This window comes from Ambystoma mexicanum, chromosome 13, assembly GCF_040938575.1.
Source record: "Ambystoma mexicanum isolate Mex_15411 chromosome 13, UKY_AmexF1_1, whole genome shotgun sequence".
NCBI classification, from domain to species: Eukaryota; Metazoa; Chordata; class Amphibia; order Caudata; family Ambystomatidae; genus Ambystoma; species Ambystoma mexicanum.
Genome location: NC_090938.1, coordinates 690,679,404 through 690,706,089, shown reverse-complemented (window position 1 = coordinate 690,706,089; position 26,686 = coordinate 690,679,404). Strand labels below are relative to the sequence as shown.

Below are 26,686 nucleotides of genomic sequence, written 5' to 3'. Positions count from 1 at the left end.
TTCCTATTTCTTTTATTAAGGGTCACTGCTCAAAGTTTTACACTTGTGGAACCCCTTGTCTTTTTTAAGAGGCCTGAAGAAGAAAGCCAGCCACTCCAGAAACAGAGAGCCACATGGTGGTTCAATTAAAAAAATAAAACATTGGTTTTATTTTTTATTTTAGGGTTATCAAGGGAGGCCACAGGGGTAGCAAGGGAGATCTCAGGGGGTCGCAGGTGCGACCCCTGGCGACCCCCAAATGACGTCCCTGGCAGATGCAATAAAACTGTGCACATTGTCGAATGTGTATAATAAGCGCAGAAGAACCACCATTTTTACAAGTGCCACTCACTCCATTAACAACAGGGGCAGCTTTCTCCCGAACTTCATGGACAGCTTCACCCCGTCCACCGCCCTGACTGTGTTCTTAGTGTGCATGCCCTCTGGCGTGTGAGTAATATATATGCCGAAGTACTTGAACGTATGTACCTCCCAGAGTAACCCTAGGTCTGGCAAGTCCCTGGGACCATAATGACGCAGTCCCGCCAAGGAAAAAAGGCACGACTTTCGTCTGTTAAAGGAGATAACCGACACCCTTTCAAAATTGGCCAGAACCCCCAGAACCATAGGCAGATTATGTTGAGGCTCACACAGGTACAGGAGGACATCATCGGCGTAAAGAGAGATAACATGTGTAGATTCACCAACCTTAACCCTGCGTCTGAAAACTCACTCCTAAGAAAGACTGACAGTGTCTCTAGAGCCAGTATCTAAAGCATAGGTGATATTGGGCAGCCCTGTATGGTACCCCTCTGTATGTCCCAAATCCCAGACATCTGCTTGCCCATCTTAACCCTTGCCACAACGGCAGAATACAGCAATTTGACCCACCGAATAAGGCCCTCACCCATGCCAAATCCCTGCAATGGCGCACACATACATTCCCTGTAAACTGAACTGAACACCTTAATGGCGTCCAAAGATGCTACCGCATATCAGGCATTGTGCAAATTAGTCTGGTCAATGATATGCTGCAGGTAACAGAGATTCATAGAAGTGCTGCAGCCAGGGACCGAACCAGTCTGATCCTCATGTATTAAAGTGGCAATGACCCATTTGAGGCGTCCGTCCAGCAGTGCCGTAAGGATTTTGACATCCTGATATAGCGTCGCCAAAGGCTGATATGATTCACATAAGTCTGCCCGCTTCCCAGGTTTCAATATGGGGACTATCGCTGTGTTGCGCATGCTGTGTGGAAGGCAGCTCATGTCATACGCCTCATTATAGACATGGAGCAAAACCGGGGTCAGGTCAGCGTAGCCCAAAATACTTTATAGAACTTGGAAGGCAGCCCGTCTTCCCGCGAGTCTTCCTAGTCGCCAGGGACATAATCATCTCTTCTATCTCCTCCTCAGTCAGCAGGAGCTCGAGCATAGTGGCCTGTTCCACTGTCCGCTGCAGTAACTTAATCGGGGAAAGTGCTGAGCACAATTCATCAGGGTGAACAGGCTGCGCGTGACTGTAGTGTGTCTTGTAGAAGGTACTAAAGGCCTCATTTATCCTATCTGTGAGTGCCAGGTGGCTCTGCACGCATCACGTATCATCATAATTGCCCGTCTAGGTTGCTCATTTTTGCACAGCCACACTAGCAACCTTCCTGACTTAGCCCGCTCTCCATGCATATGCATCTTGTACAGCTAGTAATTGAACCTTCCAAGTCTTTCCCATGCTTCAGTACACTGAGAGCTCTGCCTCAACTGCGGGGTCCAGGATTCTACCACTCTCTATCACTTAGATCTGGTCTTTCAACATCCCAAGGTCTTCACACAGCGATATCTGAATATTACCCACCCCAGCTATAACCTCGCCCCTTGTCACCACCTTAAGTGCTTTCCAGACTGTCCCATATATCTCCACACTTCCAACATTATTCTGCAAAAAGCAGACGAGGAAGTCCCCCAGGCGATCACTAAAAACATCCTCCTGAAGGAACTCTGCCTGCATACGCCACGCGGGTACTGGTGACCTAGGTTCTTGCCAATTCCAGCTTACTTTGAGTGGGGCGTTGTCTGAAATAGACCAACCAGCATACTCCACCTCTGTGAAAGCACCCAAGTGCTCAACCCCCAGAGACATGTAGTCAATTCTGGTGTAAACCTTATGAGAGGTAGAGTAATACAAATAAACCCGCCTGCCAGCATGCAGTTCAGGCCATTTTTCCGTCAGTGAAAGGCCCATTAGAGTAGCATGAAGAGCCGCTGAGACAGGAGACAGCCTAAACTCTCTGGAGTTGGATCTATCAAGAACGAGTTTACGTACACAATTAAAGTCCCCCCTGCCCCCCAGAGGAGCAGTGTGCTGTGCAGATGCGCCAGTCTGACAAGGGCAAAGAAAGGCGGCTATCGCCTGGTTTGGAGCATAGGAGTTCACTATGTACAATTCTTAATGCTCAATGAAGCCATGCACTATAACACATGTACCGTCCTAGTCTGTGTGAACATCTAGCAACCGAAATGGGACTACAGCGTCGATCCACACCAATGCTCCCTATCATACTGGGAATACGGAGACCCAAATCCCATCCTTCCCCATCTAACCACAACCCTCTCCTGCTCCTCAAGGAGCATATGTGTTTGCTATAGCAGTGCAATTTATACTTTTCCCCTGCGACAATAGGATTGCACCCGGGTTCCTCTGAATGTATTTTTTTTTAAATGTATTTTATTAATTTTACAACAAACAAAACATAACTCACACTCCCAACATTTTCAGTTGCAAGTGTTACAGCATACATTACATGATTCCTACCTCATGCCTTCCCCCCTCCCTTCACCCTAAACTCGAGCACTCCTTGTTATACCTCTGGCTCTCATTGCTCAGGATTAGTTCTCTTCCTGGTTCTCGGGCAGGTCGTCATCACTGGGGTCACTTTGGGTGCACCCATGCAACGAGGCTATCATTTGTCTCCATTCCATCAGCGGTCCCACTTCCTCATCCTTCCCCCTGTGTGCCGCCTCATACCATGCCACTGTTTCCGTGTCTGCTCATTTTAGGAGGTCCTTCCACCATATCTCTAGTCTGGGTCTATGAGCGCCTTCCAGCTCATGGCGATTCTCCTCTTGCCCAGGATGTATGCTAGGTCTTTGAGTTTACATACATGTCTCAGGTTTCGTGGCCTGGTGAATCCCCCCAGCATGCATGCCCATATGGATTCCACATCTAATTTAATTCCCTTTTCAGATAGCTTGTGTTTAATTTCCCCCCAGAACTTCCCAACCTCTGGGCATGCCCAGAACATATGAATCATCCCTGCTTCTTCCTCTCCACACTTGGGGCATTTTTGTGCCTCTGCGTTTCCAAATGTTCCTATCATTTGGTGGGTCATATATGCTCTGTGGGTGACATATAGTTGGATTTGTTGTAACCTGCATTTCTAGACACCTTCTTGTGATATCTCTGGGCCCTCTCCCATTGCCCATCATGCATGGCCTCTTCCGCCTCCTCCTCCCAGTCCCGCCGCAGTTTGAGCGGCTCTTTTCCCACCCTTGACATTGCTAATTCGTATATCCTGGATGTTTTGTGCCCTCCCTCCGCGATGTCATTCATCGTTTCAATGGCAGTATCTGGCTGCTCCGCTAGCGCTATTTCGGACCACTTTTCTTTCACCCTTTTGACTATTCTTCTATATGTGATATGCTGTCCCGCTTGTACCTCGGTTCCATCCATTAATGTTAGCAAATCCATGGCTTCCTCTTCCTGCCAAATATCCCCTAGGATGGCCAGGCCCACTGACTTCCAGTATTTCCGGATCGCTTTCCTTAGTTGATCATCTGTTCCACATAGCACCACGAGTGGCGCTTGCAGGGAGCACGGGGTCGGGCCTCCCATGGTCCGGCACGCTTTGTGCCAGATCTCCCAGCCCAATTTTAACAATCTCGGCCTACTGTGCATCTCTGACTTGGGTAGCCATATAGTAATCGCAGGAAGTATGGGGTACACTCATCTATCAGCAGCCTGGATTCTGCTGTCTCGTCCTCCGCTAGCCACCTGGCTACATATTGTAGTTGTGCCGCCAGGTGGTAAATCTCAAAATTCGGTAAGTTTATCCCCCCTCTGTCATACGCGTTCTGTAATTTCCACAGGGCCACTCTGTTTCTTGTGTTATGCCATAGGAAACCTCTTCACAGGGTGAAGAAGCGCCTGGGCACCATGTATGGGATATTAATAAAGAAATGCAACAGCCTAGGCAGGACCACCATTTTCAGCAGGGCCGTCCTCCCCACCATGGCCAGGGGGAGCTTTGCCCAGAGTTCCTCTGAATGTATGACCCCATTCCACTGACATTCCATGTCAGTACCCTATGTGTCACCATTCAATCAGTATATTGTCCTCACAGCCAACCACATCTCGGAGGCCTAGCCTCATAGCCTCCCACACAGCCACCTGCATTCACGCCCCTCCTACCAGGTTCTACTGGCCATGATATAAAACGAAGGCCCCTTACCCCCAATACTCTACCCCGATATGTGCCCCCCACTCCCACACTATCACAAATGCCTGCCACCAAGCATAAAAATAAAAATCAACCAGTCTATAACAATGTACAAGCGCCCCATACTTTGGGGCAGCCACAAGGCTCAACAGCACTGTGCCATTCAGACATACCCAGGCTCGCAAGATGGGCCTTTGTCATAGTGGTGGAGGGCAAAGGGTACCAACAGAAACCAGGTACCAACCATAGATGATAGTCAGGGGTCGTCAGATGTCTTACGCCGTGGGCGAGGCAGCACAGTGCACACATCGCAGATTGCCAAGCCAGCCGTGGTGCTTGCATCCTTTGGCCGACAGTCTGCAACAGTCAAAGCCCGCCCCAGGGTTTAGTGGGCCTGAGGACTCGTCTCGCTTCTGTCCCGACCATCGTCCGCAGACCGATCCTTCATGCCATTGTGGTCCATCCAGGAAATAGCATCATTAGGGGTATCAAAGAACAGCACCTTCCCTTTATGGAGCACCTTCAGTTTTGCTGGGTAGATGAGTATGTACTTGAGGTGCAGCATGCAGAGCCTCTGCTTTGTCAGAACAAACATATTGCTCTGCTTTTGGACCAAGGGTGTGTTGTCTGGGTACATAGCAATCGTCGAGTTACCCCACTGTATAGAGCCTCCTTCTCTGTAGAATTGCAAGATCACCTCTCTGTCTCGAAAATTAAGGACTCCTGCAATAATAGTGTCAGGAGTCTGGCCAGTGAGCACCGAGCAAAGGCTATATCTCCAAGTATGCACTGGAGATTAGGGGAGATTCCGGAGGCAATGCTAGCATATACAGAAACAGGGTACATACCAAGTTGATCTGAGTTGAAACAGGTATTCACAGTAACTGCAGGGGCAGATGCTGGTTGTAAACAAAGAGACAGAGAGAAAGCAAAGACAAGAAAATACACTGGGTAATGCAAATTTATCAGAAGAAAGGGTTTACTGGAATATGATAAGGGGTCTCCAGGGATTAAGGAAAGCTCTTGGGATCGGTACCAGCAGATTACTCTTAACAACGGTCATACAGCAGTGTCATCAGTTAGGCGTGCCAAAGAAACTGTTGTACTCCGTCCAAGGGTAAAACTGGAGACCATATACTGAGGCAGGTAGAACTTCAACGGACTAGGCCAAGGCAACAGAAGTCTTTCCCTTATCTGATTGGAAAGGAGACCAACCCAGGGGTCACACTGTAACAGATTCAAAGCGGAAGCACAACAGTGGACCAAGATGTAATACAGGTAGAAAGCAGTGTTGAAAGAAATAACCAGGTACAGGACAGGATAGAGAAACAAAGTACAAAGCAGAGACTGGAATATTAGAATACACAAGGCAAAGGACTAAGGCAAGATAGGTTGCTGCCAACACGGCGAATACGAGGGATTCAGGAAACTGAGAGTACTTAAGAACAGGAACTAGAACTGTGGACTGAAGTTGGGTAGTTTAGCAGGTAAGAAACAAACAGGAAAACATCAAAAGGCTGGGATTGCAGAGAGAGAGAGAGAGAGAGAGAGAGAGAGAGAGAGAGAGAGAGAGAGAGAGAGAGAGAGAGAGAGAGAGAGAGAGAGAGAGAGAGAGAGAGAGAGAGAGAGAGAGAGAGAGAGAGAGAGAGAGAGAGAGAGAGAGAGAGAGAGAGAGAGAGAGAGAGAGAGAGAGAGAGAGAGAGAGAGAGAGAGAGAGAGAAAAGCAAGGCCAAAATAGGACAAGTCTGTCACTAACAGCAAAACAGAACAAGGTTTCAGAAGTCAAAAGTAGGGAATCAAGGAACGGTTCAATAACAGGCCGACTGCAAAAGCAGACTGGAAAGGTGCTACAAAGCAGCAACAGGATCATGATTCAAAAGCCAAAATGAGGATTTTCAGGAAAGGTCAAAAACTGGTCAAAGGAGCACAAAGACGAACTCCCAGTGGAAGCACTGTTCAGAATGAGCTTATAAAGGCCCTCCCAGCCGACAGGCCAACAGGGTGGAGCTGATTGCAGTCTCCAGCAGCTGTGTTCAATTAAGCCCAGCCCTGGCATCAAAAGCCAGCAGCAGCAATGGTTTCTAATTAAGGGCTTTCTGCAGCCTAGCCTGTAGTAGCTTGGAACAGGTGAATGCAATCAGGGCCTCTCCAGCTCTTAGTAGCTTGCTGCAAACAAGTGTACTTTGTATGCCTCCTCCAGCCCTCTGCCTTGTGGACAGCATACATGTACCAGAATGTATCTGCTGGTTTAACCCAAAACCCGGAATGGAACATGAAATTAGATTGATCCAAAACTGCAGCGGTAAAACAAGTAAATTAATGCATAGGCAGTGTGCAGGTTTTAGTTTTGCAAGTATACTATAAACAGAGTCTCTTAACGTGCGCATGTAGCGGTGCTGGGCGGTAGGTGAGTAGGATCGTGACAAATAGGCCTCGATTTGGCACCCGGGGGCCACCTCCTCTGCCAGGAATGGTGCGCCCTATTGATCGTAAAGCCCTGAGACAGCTTCCCGGGACCGACCTCTTGCAGAATCAAGTTCTCTATGTAGGAGGCACGATCAGGGCCTTCCTACCCCTCCGGAAGGCCCATTTCATGGATATTTCTCTGCGATCTCCCCTCTGCGTCTTGAGCCCTTAGCTCCAATGCAGCAGTCCTAGCCTCCAGGGTGCGCATTCTGGCTTCCAAGTCAGAAGTACCAGTCACAGTCTCCTTCAAGAGTGTAACTCTTTCAGCTAGAGATCGCACATCCTGCTGCAGGAGATACACGTCAACCTTATCCTCTGTTTTGCCCTCCAGCAAAGAACACAATGCCACTATTGCTGCAAGGATCTTGCCCTCAAAAGTCATCTCCTGGGCTGATGACACTTGAAGCTGGTCGCCCTCCGTAAGGGGTGCAGGGTCCCGTTGCTTGCCCTTAGCCTCTAATGAGTCTGTTCACGTGCCTCTGCAGCCTCCCTTCTGTTTGTTAGCTGGCATATACAGAATGTATGGTAAGCGGACACAGCACTCCCTTGCATGATGTCAATTGACAGAGCAGCGAGGGCCAAAGAGCAGGATAGCCCTCGCACTGGATACGACCTTGTTTCAATCAAGAGCGACCTTGGTGGTAGTAGGCTACTCTCAAATGAGCATGCTGCACTCCCCCAACAGAAGGTACAAGTAATCCCGATGTGGTGTCAGTGGGAAGCAGCAAGGCAATGCTTCTTCAATCACTCCCTGCAGTAACTGCAAACTCAGGACTCCCACCTAGAGCACTCCCGTGCCCCAGAGACACAGAAGTAACCCCCTGCCGGGGTGCGCCTCCCGCCCTTCCACCAGCACCTCAACCACGCTGGGGAACAGGGAGGCCACATGTGCCATCAGCATCTACCAGTCCAGGGAGGAGCACCTACTCGGGGTGATCTTCACCAGGTGCCTGCAGGGCAATTCCACCTGACAGCGCTCCACTAGGCCGCTATCATCAGCCAAAGTTTGCTGCCAGTATCAGTAGTGCAGAGGGCAAAGCTGGGCTTCATTAATTATGTAATTCACCACACAGGCGTTCATAAGGATGTGCCCACCTGCGCCTGTCTTCCACTGCTGTTAGCTGCCTAAACACTGCAGAGCTGGCCCACCACCACAGTGCAGATCAATGTGCCGGCATTCAGGGCAGTGCGCCCCCAGCTCTTGTCCTCTGCTACTACTCTCCGCCAAGACCCCCTTCACTGGCGGGGCCGCGCTCTCCTGCAACTCGTCCCCAGGGGTGCTAGAAGCCAAGTCCTGGTCATGCTGTCGCCAGCAGGGCTGTACACTGACCCTGGTGTGCCTCCTCTGCTCCGCCTATGCCCCAGAGCAACACCGCTCAGCTCCTCCTGGCATGTCCCCATGTAAGAGCAACAGTCAGTGAGGGCATGTATGGTGAATTCCTCCTGCCCAGACTCCTCGATGTTCGCTGCCTCGCTCAGCAGGCTGACGTGCCCACCATCTTGACAGTCACAGCGCTGGCAGGCCGCCTTAATTGCTGCAGCTCCCTGCAGCGCCGTCCCCCGCCAGGTCTTGTCGGGAGCTGGCTCTGGACTGCAGCAATGTTTTGGCTTGTCAGATGGAGCAATTAGATCCGTATATGCAGCACAGAAAGAATCTTATTTCAGGATCAGGATGGGAGCTAACGCCAGGCACGTCCTCATGGCATGGACTCTGGCCACGCTGACCTTAGTTGGCAAATATAAGGATTTAGTAGCACATATACGGTTTTAAAGGACTGGTACTACGCTATCTGCCAAACCAGCTTGTAGTAGTAACTCCTGCACTAATTAAAGGATCAGCCCTACAGATGAGGGGTGTATTGGCTACTTTTACTTTCTAGAAATAGGCAAATACTCCCCAAAAATAATAAAAAGGGAGTACAAATACCCCAACAAAAAACAGGAAAGACATTTAGAATCTTGTGCCCTACGTTCGCCCTCACAGCTCCATGGATATGTTTGAACATCTAGTGCATGTAGTACCACAGGAAGAAACTACTATTATAAATGCCCGATCGGAAGTAGTAAACCTGTATCTTTTAATATGCATGAATAACTAGGTGCAAAGAAATACTTATTACAAAAACATTTCTGTTTTTCAGTTAAAACACATCTACTCGCTTACTGCCTCGATGCCCGCGGGCTGTGTGAGCGTTTTAAAAATGTAAAATAAATAAATGAAAAATACTCTAATTGGGAACTCAACTTTTTACTCACTAAAAAATAGTTGTGAGGAATTCAACCATCTGTACGGTGGGTGTGCGCTAACCTGGCCTTTTTTAAAATTTTATATGAAATTGAATGATGGTAGATCAACCTCTTGAAAATGTGTGGGGCTAATCTGCACACATGTTCCCATGCTCACTGCACGACATACACATAGACTTGTGTATTCTGGGTGGACACAGGCTACAGGCGCAGTCCTCCATGTCACATTTAAATGGAATGTGACACCCAGGAGTACATCAAGGCATCTCAAAAGGGGAGGGCAAAACCTTCCTCCTGCCATGGCCAGCCTAATTAAATAACAAAGGCTCCATGGATCCACACTGTCCATTGTCAGTTCTGCTGGTGGCAGCCTTGCATACTAAACAGAGTTAATTCAAGCAGGCCCACGGAAGGCCTGGTCACAGTACTGCCAAAAGAGGCAGGAGATCCCCAACAACCTTTGATATGCACTGTGTCAACCTGAAGCCAGCTCCCGCTTCTCAGTGTCTGGTACATGTGTATACAGTAGGCAACCCCCGCAGGGCAACCCCATTCAGAAGGGTAGGCATATGTGATTTGATGGAGACAGAAAGTTTGGTCTTGCCACATCTTCAAGGGAAACCTGACGCTTTAATCAGGAACCACAGAGAGCTCCATTAACCAAAGAGACCCTTTGATCCAAAAGATGGGTGGGACTTAGTATTACATGTTGTAATTGTAAATGTTTATTGTAAAGTGCTTATATACAGGTGAAGTGCTTCAAAGCGCTTTAAAGCGGGAAAGGAACAAGGCAATACAGTGGTCTTTGTTTGTTTGTTTATTGTATTTCTATAGCGCACCTGACCAGGGTGTATCTGGGCATTCTTAAAGCAAGGTAAGTAGTTACAGACATGGACATTATACTTGATACAGATTAGTCATACAGGCATAACAGTCATGTACAGATATTTACACGTAGCGATTACAAACATAGGTACAGTGGTAAGGATACAGTTACATAAGTATATTACTAAAGTGCCTGGAGGGCAGACAGCTGAAGGGAAGACGTAGGGGCAGAGATAAGAATAACTAATAGGAATTCAAAGAGTATTAGGCTGAGGTTCATGACTACTAAAGGTTTAAGGCTAGTAGTTACTGTGGTCTAGTTCTTGCTGGTCATTCTAAGGCCTTGAAGTTTCCAAAAGATCTAACAAAAATAACTAGCATACTAGGCCTGAGGCATTTCTATTAGTGCAAGTGCATAACAGGAGGGAAGGAGAGAAGGAGAGAAGGGGTGGAAGAGAAGGAAAGGGCATATAATCAATAAACTGCCGTACTAGGCCTAACAACATGATAGTCCAAGTGCATGACAAGAGTGGGGAGAGAAAGGGCGTAGGAATACAGAACAATAAACTACTGTACTAGGCCTGGCGACAATCAGGTTGATTGAGGATTAGGCATCTCTAATGTGGCTATGCACAAGTGTTTCAGGCGCAACCAAGCTGGGGGGGAGACAAAGGGAGGACAGGACAAACAATTTTGCTAGGCCTAGTGCATTCAAGGTTGTGCAAGTGCGCAGACTGGAAGTGCGAGGGAGGGGAAGGATGAACAAGTGCGCCAAGTCCACCAGGGCCTTTGTTAAGCGCAGAGAGGTTGCCCCTCTCATGGAACATATCCCGAGTGCAGTTATGGCAGGCAGAGTGCAGAGACCCGGAGGCAAGTGTGGGACTGGCGGGGGAGCCCGGAACCTGTGAGGCTGTGGAGGTGCAGTAGGCGACCAGTCAGTGTAACAGAGCAGAGCTGGGGAGGATAAAGGAGGAGGGAAGCAGGAGAGAATAGAAAGGAGGTTAGCAGGGGAGAGGGAGACAGAAAGAGGAAGAGAAGAGGAAGGTCTTGAGGAGTTTCTGGAACTTGAGGAGGTCCAGCTCAAGACATAGAGAGTCAGGGAGGCCGCACCTGCAGAGGATAAGGATTTACCCCCAAATCTCTGTATGGAGAAACGGCTCACCCTTAGAGAGTTGGAGGAGGCCGAGCGGAGTACCCTAGAAGTGGAGTATTTAGATAGAGAGCGTTGTAGATAGTGCAGGCCCTGGCCCCAGAAGGCCTTGTGGACTATGCAGAGGGACTTGAACTTCATCCTTGCAGTCACAGGGAGCCAGTGAAGGGATTTCTGCGCTGTTTTCACCCCTTTACCTTCTCTGTTGCAAAGCACTGTGGTTATGACCCCAATGCATACAGGAGATTGTTGGTGGGCACCCAGGATTGGTTCATTAAAGTAGGCTTAGCCTACACTAATCGCTGGGGCTATTTGGCTTTAAAAGAGGGTCAAGCCCCTCTTTTGTCAGATCATCCAAAGACTTTGCAAGGAGTAACAAGAAGAACTAATTTGGACCCTGGCTGAAGGTATAGTCTGCCGCACAGCTCCTGCCAGTGAAGGAAGGCCAGGATTTACAAAGAGGGATGCAAGATCCATCCCCTTAACATCTCCCAGGGAACAGAGGGAGATACCGAATCCAGAGGACCCTCCAGCAGCTCCAGAACCTATACCCAGCCAGTACACAGTGTGCCCTGCTGGCATGGGCGTAATTTTAGAGGGGGACGGGGGTGTTTGTCCCCCCCAACTTTAATGGCACACGATTTTGTCCCCATTCATTTGAATGGGGCATTTTTTTTTCAGATGACATGTCCCCCCCCAACATTTTCAGCAATGTTACTCCACTGCCTGCTGGGCTCTGCAAGCAAGCTTCCTAGGTGGGAAGTGCCAGAGAGTCTCTGAACCAAACCAAGGACAAGGCTGTTGCCTGCAACACTCTACTCATCTTTGGGCCGTCCACCATAAAGACGGACACGAGCCCAGTGAAGAAGCTAGGGAAGCATGCATCAGCAAGCATCAATCAGCATCCGCCTTAAAGGACATTTTCGAGCCAATCGAGCCTCTCCAGCTGCAACCGACTGCACCACTGACTGTTGTCATGCTGCAGTCACTAATGTCGTCTGAGACGCCTCGACCAGTGCTTCAGATCCGCCAACCAGCAACGAGACGATTGCTGAGCCTGCAGCCGTCCGTCTAGCCTTGCTCGCCGAACTGCCTATACCCACAGCTGTCTCCTGTCTTGAACTCTCTCGCAGAAGCTGCAAAGCACCTTGAAACTGATTTGACCCTGTCCAGCACCAAGAACTCCTACAAGCACAAGGTACATTATGGTTCTGTCTCCGTGGTCCTTCTCCGAAGGCCCCTGGTGACATGTTATGACCCATTGCTCCCTTCGTGCTGAAGCCAAGTATCCTTGATCTATTGCGAGTAATTACTTTACCCACTATCCTCCTGTCAGTATCCAGAGGGCATCCCCTTTCCTTTTTGAAACTTTCTGTCCTCTGCATTATTTTACAGGGTGGGTTGTATTTTGTTGTGTGCTAGAACTGTCTGTTGAGTAATAATAAAGTAGATATTTTTTATACAACCTTGACTGGACAGTGCCTTTTATCATAGGGTAATAATTGTATTTTCGCTGTGTTCCACCTAACCACCGATCCACGTCCTTGCAGAGATAAGCCTACCATTCCGTCCGCGTTACTAACATTGGACAAGGAGGTTTACAATTTACTTGTGTTTCCAATCTGCTTAGATCCCTTCTGGTGTACTAGAGGTGTGGGCCTGATTGATTGTTTAGAAACCGATATTCATCCCTGGACCACTGGTGCCCCGGAAGTTGATTTGTCACAAATAGTTTACTCCGAAGTTTAAAAAATATAGGTAGTAAAATACTCCCACTTCTAAAACTTCCCTTAAGCACTGGACGGGTACCTGCATCTCGGCCCTCTCCTGCTCTAAAATTCAAAGACCCGGAAATCTTAATCCCCAAGCTCCTAGTAGAATGCAGGTGTATCCTCTCATAAACTGTCACTGAGTTCAGCAATGGATGCAGTGTGCTGGCAGGTGTCTCTCCGTACAGCTTTTGTTTAGTGTCCCTGCAGGTGTCGCGAAGTCCACCCCTGAGTGCAGTGACAGGTGAGCTGCAGCGGTTGATGCCTGGCCGCAGGAATGCCCTCAGTGTAGCTGTCATTGAGAGCAGCTTTCAGTGCAGCTGGGTGCAAGCATCGCAGAAGCACTCAGTTCTGTGTGTCTGCAGGTGTCCGGGAGCTTCCCTGTTTAGTTTTTGGAGGTGACCAGTAGAAAGCCTCACATTGAATGAATGTCCTTGCGTTGGTCATTGCAGTGTGCCCGCCTGCAGGTGTCTGTGAGGGCAGTTCGTAGTGCCATTTGTCTGACGGTGTCAGAGATCGTTCAGTGCTCTGTGCCTGTAGGTGTCAGAGATGTTTACTTGCGAGTGTCAGGAGTGTGCCTCTGGGTTCAGTGTGCTTGTAATAGCAGCTCGGAGGAGGGTGGATCTGTTGATGTCAGGAGAGAGGTTCTGGGTGCAGTGTGCTTGTAATAGCAGCTCGGAGGAGGGTCGATCTGTTGGTGTCAGGAGAGAGGTTCTGAGTGCAGTGTGCTTGTAATAGCAGCTCGGATGAGGGTGGATCTGTTGGTGTCAGGAGAGAGGTTCTGGGTGCAGTGTGCTTGTAATAGCAGCTCCGATGAGGGTGGATCTGTTGGTGTCAGGAGAGAGGTGCTGGGTACAGTGTGCTTGTAATAGCAGCTCGGAGGAGGGCGGATCTGTTGGTGTCAGGAGAGAGGTTCTGGGTGTATTAGCTCTGGGTGCATTGCATCTGCATATGGCAGTGCCAGAATCTGGGTGCAATGTGTTCGCATGTGTCAGCTAGATCAGCTCTGGGTGCAGTTTGCCTGAAGGTTTCAGGGGGGGCTATTTGAGTCTGTGTACCTGGAGGGATCAGGGAAAGCAGCTCTGGGTTCAGTGTGCCCTCGGCTATTGGTGAAGCAGTGTTGGGTGTAGTGTGCCTGCATCAGTAAGTACAGGCAGCTCTGGGTTCAATGTGGCTGCGGGAGCAGTGTCTATGCTGTTTTCAGTGCACGCACGTGTGGGGACAGTTAAATGCCGGTGTCAGAAGCTCTGGTTGCAGTGTGCCTGAAGGTTTCAGTGGGAGCAGGCCGTGTTGCATGGGCCTGCTCGTGTCAGTGAGACCAACCTTGGATACAGTGTGCCCGCAGATGCTTGTAGGTGCCAATGTGAGCGGCCCTGGCTGCAGTGTATCTGAAGGTGTCATTGGGAGCGGTTCTGGTTAGGCGTGTTTGAAGTTTTCAGTAAGATTGCATGTGCGTGCAGGTATCAGTCATGACAGCCCTGGATTCCGTGTGATTGTATATCGCCTGCAAGTGTCAGTGTGAGCAGTTCATGGTGCAGTGTGTCTGCTTATGTTATTATGGCCAGCCCTGGGTGCTGTTGCCTGTAGTATTGGTACACACCACTCAGTGTGCAATGTGCCTGCAGGTGTCCCTGACATCAGCTGTGGGTGCAGTGTCAGTAGAGCTGCTGTGGGGGCACAGAGCCCACTGGTGCCGAGAAGAGCGGGCATGTGAGATTTGCATGTGCCCGTGCTGTAGACACTGACCACAATTGCCTTCTCTCTGCTGGCAGATGAAAGCACCGTTTCTGCTGCGAGTTGATATTTTTATGTGACTTTGTCGATTATCCATTTCCTGTGAACAAATGCAGTAACTTTGGGCTTCGAGGTTTTTCTTATTCTCACCTGCACATGCCCCCCTTCCTCTCCCACCCCTCCCCGCTTTGCATTTCTGTCCCCAGCCGAGGAGCCCAGACACATCAAAGCAGAGATGGGCAGTGAACGTGCCTTGGTGCTGGACCGCCTCGCCAGCAACGTGGCCAGAAGGAAGAGCAGCTTGCCACAGAAGTTCACTGGTGAGTAGGTGGAGATGCCCCGCTTGCTGGCACATTCTCGGGCGCAGGTTGAGAGGTTGAGGAGGTGGAAGTTGTGGGCTGCTGGAGGGCTGGGGGGGGGGGGCAGGGGCGGGGCTGATCTGCTCGGAGCTGTGGGTTCATAGTCGCTGGAGATGGCCTTAGGTGAGGGGGCGATGGTCTGCAGTGGTGGTCTTAGGGGAACGCGTGAATGTGGTAGGGGCCATCTTCTGGTGATATGTGCTTGGGGATGCAGCAGAAGTCTACCAGCGAGGGAGTAAAGAGCGTGGCCTGCTGGGGTGTGCAGCTAGTCCTGCAGAAATGCTCCGAGGAGCAGGGGTGGACTGGGAATTAAAAGAGGCCCTGGAAATAATTTGCAAAGTGGCCCCATATGACACATTTTTAGCAAGCCCAATGCTTTTCCTGTAAGAAAATTTGGAAATACCACACAAAAGAGGCCCAGGGTGCATAGGCCCACCGGGAAATCTCCAGAGTTCCCTATAGGCCACTCCACCCCTGAGGAGGTGGACGAATCAGGGGTGCAGTTGGTGAGGGCTGACAAGCTCCCAGAACTCTTGTGGGACACACACCGGGAAGTTAACATGATGCACCTGGGTTACCAGTATGCATGCAGCGCAGATGTGCCTGGCCGTGTGGTACTATTTGGTATGTCGACTTTTTCCATGGTTCTGAATTGTTGCACAGATAGAGTCCAGCTTGCAGAGGCTCGTGATGACTGGTGTGCTGTGAGTAACTTTTGTATGGCCGGGCAGTATGGCCCAAGGGTGAACTGTAGTGTGCAGCGTTTGTAGGAAGATGTCTATTGTGATAACCTGGTAGTCCGCTGGTTTGTATCATATTATTATGAAATACTTATTGTTATGTTTTACGGACTAGTTTCGGAAAAAACAGTATCTGATATATAGTGCCTGCTAATGTGTTCGATGAAATGCACAGTAACAGGCAGCTGTTTAACCTGCCCAGCATTTAGAGCAGTTTTTGTGCAGTTACAACTGGGCCCTTGCTTGAAATGATGTGTGTTGTTAGTTGCTTAGGGTTTAGAATTGGCATCTCCTGGCCCACACCTGATCTTTAACCACAAAGGAGCTCTTGTAGATCTGAAACGTATTTTGACCATGGGGACCTGATATATTTGCACTCAGGTGTAGCCAAGTCCCGCCACCAAACTTTCATCATTTGCACAGCGAAGTACAAATGTGCAGCGCAAAAAGCAGCATACACAACGTGTGCACCACCTTTTGACGTGCACTTTTCCACTCTGCTGTACAAAATGAATTACAATTAAATGCTGCCCGACATGCTTTAATTTTACTTGTGAACGCTGTTTGCCATGCATGCATGGTAAGCAGTGTTCACGGTTACAATTTTAATTGTACACACTGCCCAGCGTGTACAATGAATGCCTCTGGGGTCCGCCTGCTTTATGCTGGTGCATAAGGGAGGCGGCCCCCAGAGGCATACATTGATCACGCTGCTTGCCATGCGCGCATGCTAAGCAGCGTTCACAGTTACAATTAAACACTGCCTCACATGCGAGAATGTCAGGCAGTGTTTAATTGTAATTGTAGACGCTGCAGGCCATGCTCGCATGGCAGTCAGCGTGTCCAGTGGATGCCTATGGGTTCTGCATATGCGGGTCCATAAGGCTGGCAGACTCCATAGGGTCCTGGCCCTGTAAGGCTTTCCGGGATCCTGTGGGTCCCTCTCAGTTCAGTGTCAGTTGAGACTTGGGGTATTTAAGAGAAATCTCTCTGCGACCAGGAAGAATTGGTTCAAAACAAGAGTCAGTATGTTGCATAGGACATGGCCTAAGAGTAGACCTCCTACTCCAAAAATTAGTAAAACAAAATTGAGACTACCACTTCTCAGATTGCGCCATATGTATTTATTAGTAGTTATGTCCTGCGGTTTACAAGTGTTTCGGCCCTTGGTCTTTCACAAAACCGGACATAAACTGAAATAATCATAAGGTTTATGAAAAATGATAAATGTAGTGCAAGACAGAAAGAAGGGGGTTGGAGAACAGAGGGATTGTACGGTTTAAAGAAAAAGAGAAACAGAAAACAAAATGTAAAAATTAGGTTTGCAATGTAGAACCGAGTCGGTTGAAACAGAACAACATATCACGAATACGATTGTTATAAATCAAGCACCACCACATGGATGGATTCATAACAGTCAGTACTCATAATGTTTTTCTGACCCCAACGGTTTGTACTTAGTTTCTTGCAGTATTTAAAGGCAATTGTTCAAAAATGGCTTGAATTCTGGGTTAATCCCTTTCAATTCTACAAAATAAACATTATGTACCAACTGCATAATGAATGCATTCCTTATTTTGTAACCCTTATGCCAATCACGCTCCAGCAAGGCTGCTAGTCATACTTATTGAATTTGTTGTTATGTAACCCTGATAGCAATTCCATTCTAGAAAAGTTCTTAATGTATTCTAATTATTCTTTAGATTGCATGATGTTTCACTTATGAACACATCCTATAACTATGAAAACCCAAGCAGTTACTAATGATGGGCTTGCCATATTACAGTTCTTGCTCACACTAATCATCTAATCAAGTGAAAGGGTAAAGGCCCTTAAGATAGAAAATTCCTCCTAGCTTGTCATAAGTAAAGAGCATATTTCTCTAACACATTCCCGAGCGTGATTAAAACAAAATTGCACAATCGACTATCAAACCCTATATGTCACAAGTTTCCCCCCTTCTCACCTGTCTGTGTTGCCTGATGTCCTCTTTAGGCGGAGTCTTCTTTCGTATAGTTCGGGACTTAAATAAGCCCGCTCGGCAGTCTTCGGCTTCCAGATTACGTTCAGCTTCGATTTCCAGGATCAAAGGAAAACTCCGGGAATATTCAAGAAGGAGTAGGGGGCACGCGGAAGCGACACTGGTATTCCGGGAAGATTGGATAAGGAGGAAGAAGTCGGGAGAAGGGAATCCAGGGGCCAGGGGATAGCAAGTAGCACAGCACAAGTGAAGGTACGGAGCACACGTCCGATCACAGCTAGTAGCAGCGTTGAGAAGCGCGGGGTCACGGGGGTGTGGTTTCTTTATAGAGGACGCTGAGTAGAACGTGAAGACTGGTGAGCAGCGTTCTGAGCTTGCCGCCATGTTGGTAGTATTATGGAGTGTAAGGCCCGACGTGTCAGGGACTAGGAGGACCAGAAGGGGCGAGTTTGATGGTTCATGACAGCATGCCTCCTCCGGAAACTCGTTCCACCGGGTTTGCCCGGATGTATGAGATGGAACCTTCTGAGTAACCTGGGGTATTTAGATTTGAGATAGGTTCCCAAGTGCGTTCACTGGGGGGATATCCTTTCCATTCCACCAGGTACTGGAGTTTGCCACGTCTATATCTAGAATCGCAAATCCTGGAGACCTCATACTCCAGTTGGTCATTGACGAGTACTGGTTTGGGCCGAAGGTTAGTTCGAGAGGTCTGGACATATGGCTTCATTAGGGACGTGTGAAAGACTGGGTGGAATTTCTTCCAGGAGTCTGGTAACTTGAGTCGGTAGGCCACTGGGTTGATGATTTCCTTTATAAGGAATGGCCCATAATATAAAGGAGCCAATTTATTTGGTCGCAGATGCCGTGGCAGCAGCTTCGAGGATTGCCAAACCTTATCCCCTATTGTGTAGGAGGGGCTTGGTCTTCGTTTGGAGTCCGCATACAGTTTGGTCTGGGTCCTGGCCTTTTCTAATTGCTCTTTGGCTTCTCTTTGAACATTAATGAGTGTTTCAATTCAGGAGTCGACTGTCAGAACTGGTGTAGGATGAGGAAGGATGGGGGGTAGAACCGAAGGGTGGAATCCTTGGCTACAGAAAAAAGGACTGGTCTTAATAGCAGAGTGGTCCTGAATTATTATAGGCGAATTCAGCCACTGGTATTAAAATGGACCAATCGTCCTGGATCTTGGTAGTGAAGCAACAAAGGTATTGTTCCAAGGTTTGATTTACGTGCTCTGTGGCTCCGTTGGTTTGGGGATAATATCCTGAGGAAAGAGCGCGTTGGATTTCTAGTATTTGGCAAAGATGTTTCCAGAACTAAGAAATATATAGGGGCCCTCTGTCCGATATGATCTTGGAAGGAAGTCCATGCAGTCGGAATATGTGTTCCAGGAAAACTCCAGCAAGTTCAGACGAGGATGGCAGTTTATACAGTGGTGTAAAATGGGCCACATGAGTGAACAAATCAATGGTGACCATGATGGTTGTGTATCCCCTGGAAGGTGGTAATTCCACAATGAAGTCTGTCGCTAAGAATTCCCAAGGCCTTGTTGGAAGTGGAGGTTGCTGCAATAGACCCGCCGGTCTTTTGTTGTCATGTTTGTTTTGATTACAGACAGAGCATGCCTGAATATACAGTTGTACGTCAGCTTTCATTCCAGGCCACCAAAATTGCCTTTGTATTAATCGGAGGGTATTGGTAATACCACGATGCCCGGAGTAAAGAGTATAGTGACAGAGATTTATTATCCTTTGCTGTAGTTTTTGTGTTGGGGTGACCAAGGCATTGTCTTTGAACAAGTATCCATGTTTGGTCTTCAATTTCCACTGGTTCTTGTCCGAGATATCTTTCCAGAGCTCCGAGGATTGAGTCTGAATGCAGACTTCATCTAGGAGGCTGGTCGCCTGGGCTACAAATATTGTGTGGGGAAACATCTTGGGAAATGTTCGGTCTTCAGGAGGTTCATAGTCAGGGCGGCGAGACAAGGCGTCAGCGTTTACGTTTTGTGTTCCCGGAACATGGTGAATCTGGAACTGGTATTGGGCAAAGAAGAATGCCCAACGGGTCTGACGGCTGTTCCTGCATTCCAGGGCCTATAACACTTGGAGATTTCGATGGTCCGTTCGAACCTGGACAGTATGTTTGGCTCCTAGAAGTAAATGACGCCACTCGGTGAAGGCTTGACGGATGGCTAGAAGTTCCTTTTCTAAGACTGAGTAATGAGTTTCACTGGAGGTCAATGTCCGTGAAAGATAGGCAATAGGATGTTCCAGTCCGTCATCGAGTTCCTGTTTCAGAACTGCTCCGATGGCATAGTTAGAGGCATCTGTTTCCACTAGGAATGGTCGATTTATATCAAGTTGAGCCAGGATGGGGGTTTGTGTAAACTCTGTTTTCAGGCGTTGGAAGGCCTTCTCCTGTGCTGGGGTCCAATGATAGGGAGTATCTTTCTTCAACAAGGAGATGATCGGTTGAACAATCTCGGAGAAGGATGGTATAAACTTCCGATAGAAATTGGCCAAGCCCAGGAAAGATTGGATCTGTTTTACGGTGGTCGGAGTTGGCCAGGATAGTATGGCCTTAACCTTGGATTGATCCATTCCTATGCCATCTGGGTTAAGGACAAATCCTAGATGGTGGACAGTGGAAACATGAAAAAGGAATTTCTCTGGTTTTGCTAGAAGCTTGTGTTCATGTAGCCGTTGTAACACTGCTTTAACATGTTCTTCATGCTTGAGAGGATCCTTAGAGAATATCAAAATATCGTCCAAGTAGACGATGACGAAAAGAAATAGCATATCCGAAAACACCCGGTCCATAAAGCGTTGGAAGATTGCTGGAGCATTAGAGAGTCTAAAGGGCATGACCAAGTATTCATAATGACCAAAGGGTGTTCTGAAGGCTGTCTTCCATTCGTCTCCTTCTCTAATACGAATCAAATGATAAGCACCCCTGAGATCCAATTTGGTAAATATTACGGCTCCTCTTACGGCTTCCAGGATATCTGAGATCAAGGGTAATGGATAACGATCCTTAAGGGTGCACTGATTAAGACCTCGATAATCAAGACAAGGTCTGAGCTCCTTGGTGTCTTTTTTTGGAACAAAAAATAATGAGGCTCCAGCCGGAGACTTGGATGGGCGTATGGTGCCGTTTTCTAGGTTAGTATCTAGGTATTCACGAAGGGCCTTTTTCTCAGGTTCAGGCAGAATAAACATCCTTCCAAAGGGAATCACAGCTGAAGGTTCGGTTTCAATAGCCCAGACCTCAGGCCTATGGGGTGGTAGGGCTTGGACAATAGCAGAAAAGAACACATCGGCATATTCCTGGTAGGCTTTAGGAACCTGGATGATGTTGGAGACCATGCGAGGACCTTGCTGAGTTGTTGAACGTTCTTCTGATGTTGTCGGAGAAGGATCCAGGAGCAGACAATGGGACATGCAAAATTCGGAACCTAGGAACAGGGAACCTGCTGTCCAATTGATGTATGGGTTGTGTTTTTGTAGCCAAGGCATTCCCAATACCATTGGGTAATGGGCAGATTTTATGATGTCAAACTTTATCTTTTCTCTGTGATGCTTTATAGCAAGCTTAATTTCCTTAGTCTGAAGGGTTATGGGTCCAGAAGAAAGAGGTCTTCCATCAATTGCTTCTACAGGTTGCAAGACGTTCCGGGATTCGTAGGGAATATGATGTTTAAGGACCCATTCCTGATCTATGAATATTCCCATGGCCCCACAGTCCACTAGTGCCAGAATGGGTTAGGATTCCTTCTTGGATGACGATAGGAAGGCCTGTAAGCTTACCAGGAAGTTTTGTCCAGGAGAGTTCAAGGATGGTATAGATGTGGGGCCTGCATCTCTCTTCCGAAACTGAGCTCCATCTAGGATCGGGAGCTGGCGTTTCCCGAACGCTGTGGAGGGGCTAAAGGACATTCTCGGACTAAATGCTTGTCCGAGGTACAGTACATGCATAAGCCAGTATGGATCCTTTTCAACCTTTCTTGTGGGGGATATGGGTCCACGGAAGGCCCCTAGCTGCATGGGTTCGGGTTCGTTTGTAGGAACAGGAGAATCTTCGGATTTTGAAGGGCCCACAAAAGGATTTTTCTGGATGGGTGACTTGGGCTTCCTTTTCTCAGCCCTTCTTTCCTGGATGCGAAAATCAATCTGTAGAGCAAGATCCATAAGTGCCTGGTAAGAACTAGGACGTGCTACCCTGGCTAATTCATCCTTAATATCTTCATTTAGCCCTCTTCGAAAGAGGGTGAAGCAAGCTTCAGAAGGCCAACCCGCTTCTTTAGCCAATTGATTGAATCGAGTTACGTAGGTGAGCATGTCCTGAGAGCCTTGTTGGAAATCGAGTAAATGTTCTTGAGCACTAAAGACCTGTTCTGGGCGGTCAAACGTGGTTTTTAGTGCTTGAATGAATCCATCATAATCATCCAAAAGGGGATCTCCGGTGTTAACTAATGGTGTGGCCCAGGCTAAGGCATTCCTGGAAAGGTGAGAAATAATAAAGCCCACTTTAGCCCTGGGGGTGGAAAAATGATAAGGTTTAAAGGTAAAGTGGACCAAACAAGAATCCAGGAATCCCCAGAGGGTTTTTGCACAGCCATCATATTTGTCAACAATGCCGCCCAATAGCACACTGTCCTTTGTGGCAGAGTCACGTGAAAGTACCAATTGTTTTAGCGCAGAGTTTTCCGCTTTCAAGTTCTGTACTTCGGTCGTTAGTTCTTGCATGCCACGCATAAGATCCTGGATGGCCGCCTCCATGTCTATATCGACTTCGGTCAGGTGGCGTCTCAATCTGTCACAGGTTTCCCCCCTTCTCACCTGTCTGTGTTGCCTGATGTCCTCTTTAGGCGGAGTCTTCTTTCGTATGGTTCGGGACTTAAATAAGCCCGCTCGGCCGTCCTCGGCTTCCAGATTATGTTCAGCTTCGATGTCCAGGATCAAAGGAAAACTCCGGGAATATTCAAGAAGGAGTAGGGGGTGAACACGGATGCGACACTGGGATTCCCAGAAGATTGGATAAGAAGGAAGAAGTCGGGAGAAGGGAATCCAGGGGCCAGGGGATAGCAAGTAGCACAGGAGAAGGTACGGAGCACACGTCCGATCACAGCTAGTAGCAGCGTTGAGACGCGCAGGGCTGCGGGGGTGTGGTTTCTTTATAGAGGACGCTGCGTAGAACGTGAAGACTGGTGAGCAGCGTTCTGAGCTTGCCGCCATGTTGGTAGTATTATGGAGTGTAAGGCCCGACGTGTCAGGGACCAGGAGGACCAGAAGGGGCGAGTTTGATGGTTCATAAAACTATATGTTGCCCACAGGTTTGTTAGAAGTACATAACTGAGGGTCCTAGTGCCCCTGCACTTGCCATAATAAAGGAGACTTTTTTCAAAGGAAAAGAGCATATCTCGTTAACACGGGCCCGAGCGTGATTAAAACAATTACACAATGGACTAGCAAGACCTATATGTTTCCCACAGGTTTGCCAGAAGTACCTAATTTAGGGCCCTAGTGCTCCTGCAATTACCAAAATAAAGTAGTTAAGTTCCCCCTGCGGCCGCGATCTGCGTAAGTATCGCGGCCGCCATTTTAAAAGAAAATAAATACAAATCCGGAATGTATTAATTATGCATTCGGTACATAATGTTCATTTTGTAGAATTGAAAGGGATTAACCCGGAATTCAAGCCATTTTTGAACAATTGCCTCTAAATACTGCAAGGAACTAAATACAATCCATTGGGGTGAGAAAGACATTAAGAGTACTGACTGTTATGAATCCATCCATTTGGTGGTGCTTGATTTATAATAATCGTATTTGGGATATGTTGTTCTGTTTCAACCGACTCGGTTCTACATTGAAAATATCATTGTTACATTTTGTTTTCTGCTTCTGTTTTTCTTTAAACCGTACAATCCCTCTGTTCTCCAAGCCCCTTCTTTCTGTCTTGCACTACATTTATCATTTTTCATAAACCTTATGATTTTTTCAGCTCATGTCCGGTTTTGAGGAAGGCCAAGGGCGAAACACGTGTAAACCGCAGGACATAACTACTAATAAATACACATGGCGCAATCTGAGAAGTGGTAGTCTCAATTGTTTTACCGCCTCAGCTCAGCACTCACTTAAGTGAATCTACCCTTTTCTACTTGACGTCCATGTATGGGTAGAGATAATTATTGACCATGCTTGCTGAAATGGAACCGCGCATCTAACATCCGTGTATTGGGCGGTGCGCTCCCAGGCACCGCAGGCAGTGCATGTAGCTATTACCTTCAGGGCAGCTGTAGTAACAAGACCCACAATCCTTAAACCCTTTGACCTTGGGTATCAGCAGCAGGAGACTAATCACCCTTCTGGCCGACATCAAAAGGTAGAACAGGGATTTCATGGATTTTTAAACCCATGAGGAACTTGTGCAGAGACCTTTGAATGCCCAAAACCTGTAAGCAGAAAGAAAAGACTAGGATCTTGGAAAGATAGGTGAGAGCGTTAGTGGGTAAGACTATTTCTGTGTCCAGATGTTTGCCATGCAGGGGCACTTAGCCGTCCACCCTTCAGCCACCACGCCTGAACCGATCTACCGTTGAGGATGGGGGATTTGTATGAATACATGCATTCACCTTTGCCGTTCCACCTCTGGTTAACCAGGGTCTGACAATCCTGGTTGTGTGGGCTTTATGCTGATAAAAATGGAACAGGCTGAGACACGTTTTCACACACATCAGCTTGCCTGCCATTTCTTCTCTTTGCAAGAGCTGGTGTCTGACATCGCGATCTTTGGGGAGAGGCTTGAAGGTGACTCTTATGTCTTAGAGCGCATGGTTGATGGCCTATGCTCTTATAAAGGGATATACCCTGGCAATTCATGCTAGTTACAGACATCCGGTGCTGAAGCAATGTGAACGCTTGGGTGGGTGGCATAAGCTCCTCAAAGCCCTGCTTCACCTCACAAGAGCTAATGATGGATGGGATGACTTATTAGAGGCAGAAGAGTGAGGAATTTCTACTCAGAGAGTTGGTGGTAGAGCTCAAGCCTGACAGGATCATTTGGAGCACCGAAGTAGAGTCAAAGTTCTCCTGAACAAATGAAGAACTTTGCAGCTCCCAGTATTTACATACTTGGAGCTGAACATGTTTTTGCTGTGGCAGTGTATAGAACTGTTTTTCTACAGATTTTGGTATTTGAGCTGTGAATGCCATTTCACCGCCATTACCTCAGTTCCTTTGGGAAAGACTGTAAATGGAGATCATTCATGTCTGACACAATTTTGTTCTTAGGTGTTGGTTTATGGATTGGGCGTAAAGTGCCTTGAACAAGCTTAGATTAGTAAAATGGGGTACCTTTCTGATCCCGGTGTGTCCCTGAGCTGCGCTTTGTCTGTGCAGTCTTTCATTATAGAAGTAAGGAACTCTAATTGTTACAAGCAGCTCAGCCGAATTTGTGACAACGTCTCGAGTATATTGGTAGCCTGGGTGTATCTATTTTCATTGAGCCCTGAATATTTATAATTATAATTGGTTATTTATAACGCGCTTAATACCCAGAGGCTTCTGAGTGCAGACCCGTGATCGAACCTGTGTTGCGTCCTGCCGTTTCTTGCTTCCAAGATGAGTGCGTTGCCCTTGAGCTGTCCTCCCGAGACTTACAGTGATGATGGACCTTGTGCATTTGCTGTGAGTGTAAACATTTGATAGACTCCAAGCATATGGGCAGAGTGTGTTTGCAGAGCCAACGGTCCACATATATAGGTGGTGTGGGCAGTGTCATATCTGTTAACCCTGCAGAACGTCTCGGTGAGTTCGATGCTGTCCCCCTTTTTGAATTCACACCAGTCTTCTGGTTTCGCACATCACTTGTCTGATTCATTTTAAGTTGTTTCTCTTTGACTCATACATTGGTTGTGGTTCGTGTTGGTCCTGCCTGGCACACAGTTTTGTGACCTTCATTTTCGTGTGACTTTGCTCTGAGGGAAGGATGAGCTGGCAGCACGCCGACCTGTAGTGCTGAGAGTGTGCTTTCACATGCTTGACATACAAGCCTTCCACTGTCTGCATGGCATAGCCACTCCTTAGCATTAATCTCATATAGCCTCCCTCCTTGCAAATCATTGGGCTTATCCTTACAGAGGAGAGGACATTTCCATAGGACGTCTGACACAGCCACACCATGCACTCAGCCGAGGTTCCCTCACTGTGGAGGTGTCTGAGCCCACCTCCCCCTGCCGTTGGAAGTACCTTTTCAGTGCCCCGGCTCTCCCACAGAGCAGGCGACAAAGAAACACTGTTGAGGTACCCCCACTGAGGAGGGAAGCTGCTGTTCCCACGCAGCATGTATCCCTGAAGTTCATACTTATGGTGCTCTGTGAGACTGGCTGTTGGTCTGTAGGCCTGAGGTAGACTTCCAGAGGGCCATAGATGTCCTCTCCCCCACTGTAAGCATGCTGATGCCTGGGTATATACAATTCCTCATCAGTCGTCAAACAAGAGGTCTACTAGAGCATCTGCTCCAAAGCTGAACCCTGCAGCCTTACACTTGAAAAGCTCGATGGGTAGGTTCAGGTTACACCATAGTGCTTAGATGCAATCTAAATAAATAGATAGGGTTTTCATGTGTTATTATGAAGTTCTCCCATAATCACTGAATGTCTTGCCCTTCCGTTTAAGAACGCGTTCTTTTAACCAATTAAATTAAGTAATACAAAGGAATAAACTACCAGTTACCTCCAGAAAGCACATTGGAGTGGCATAAGAAACATTGCTATACTTTCTTTTAACAGGAAAAAAGGAAAACCAGTAAAGATAATGTTAATAAAAGATCTATGCCACCTTAAGGCAGCCGGGGGCTTCAGCATCCCATGAAGGGCCGTGGTAGCAGTTGGAACTTCGGAAAGTCTGGTTCTGAAGTAGTTTGCTGACATCATTCAATG

At 47.9% G+C, this 26,686-nt stretch overlaps 1 protein-coding gene across 1 annotated transcript in view; it reads left to right on the top strand.

Moving 5' to 3' along the window:
- Positions 1–26,686, top strand: part of IKZF3 (IKAROS family zinc finger 3) — a 571,204-nt gene that overhangs the window by 505,314 nt on the left and 39,204 nt on the right. The window contains exon 7 of the mRNA XM_069634764.1: positions 14,869–14,982. Coding sequence (XP_069490865.1) covers positions 14,869–14,982 — 114 coding nt within the window. The remainder of the gene's footprint in view (positions 1–14,868; positions 14,983–26,686) is intronic.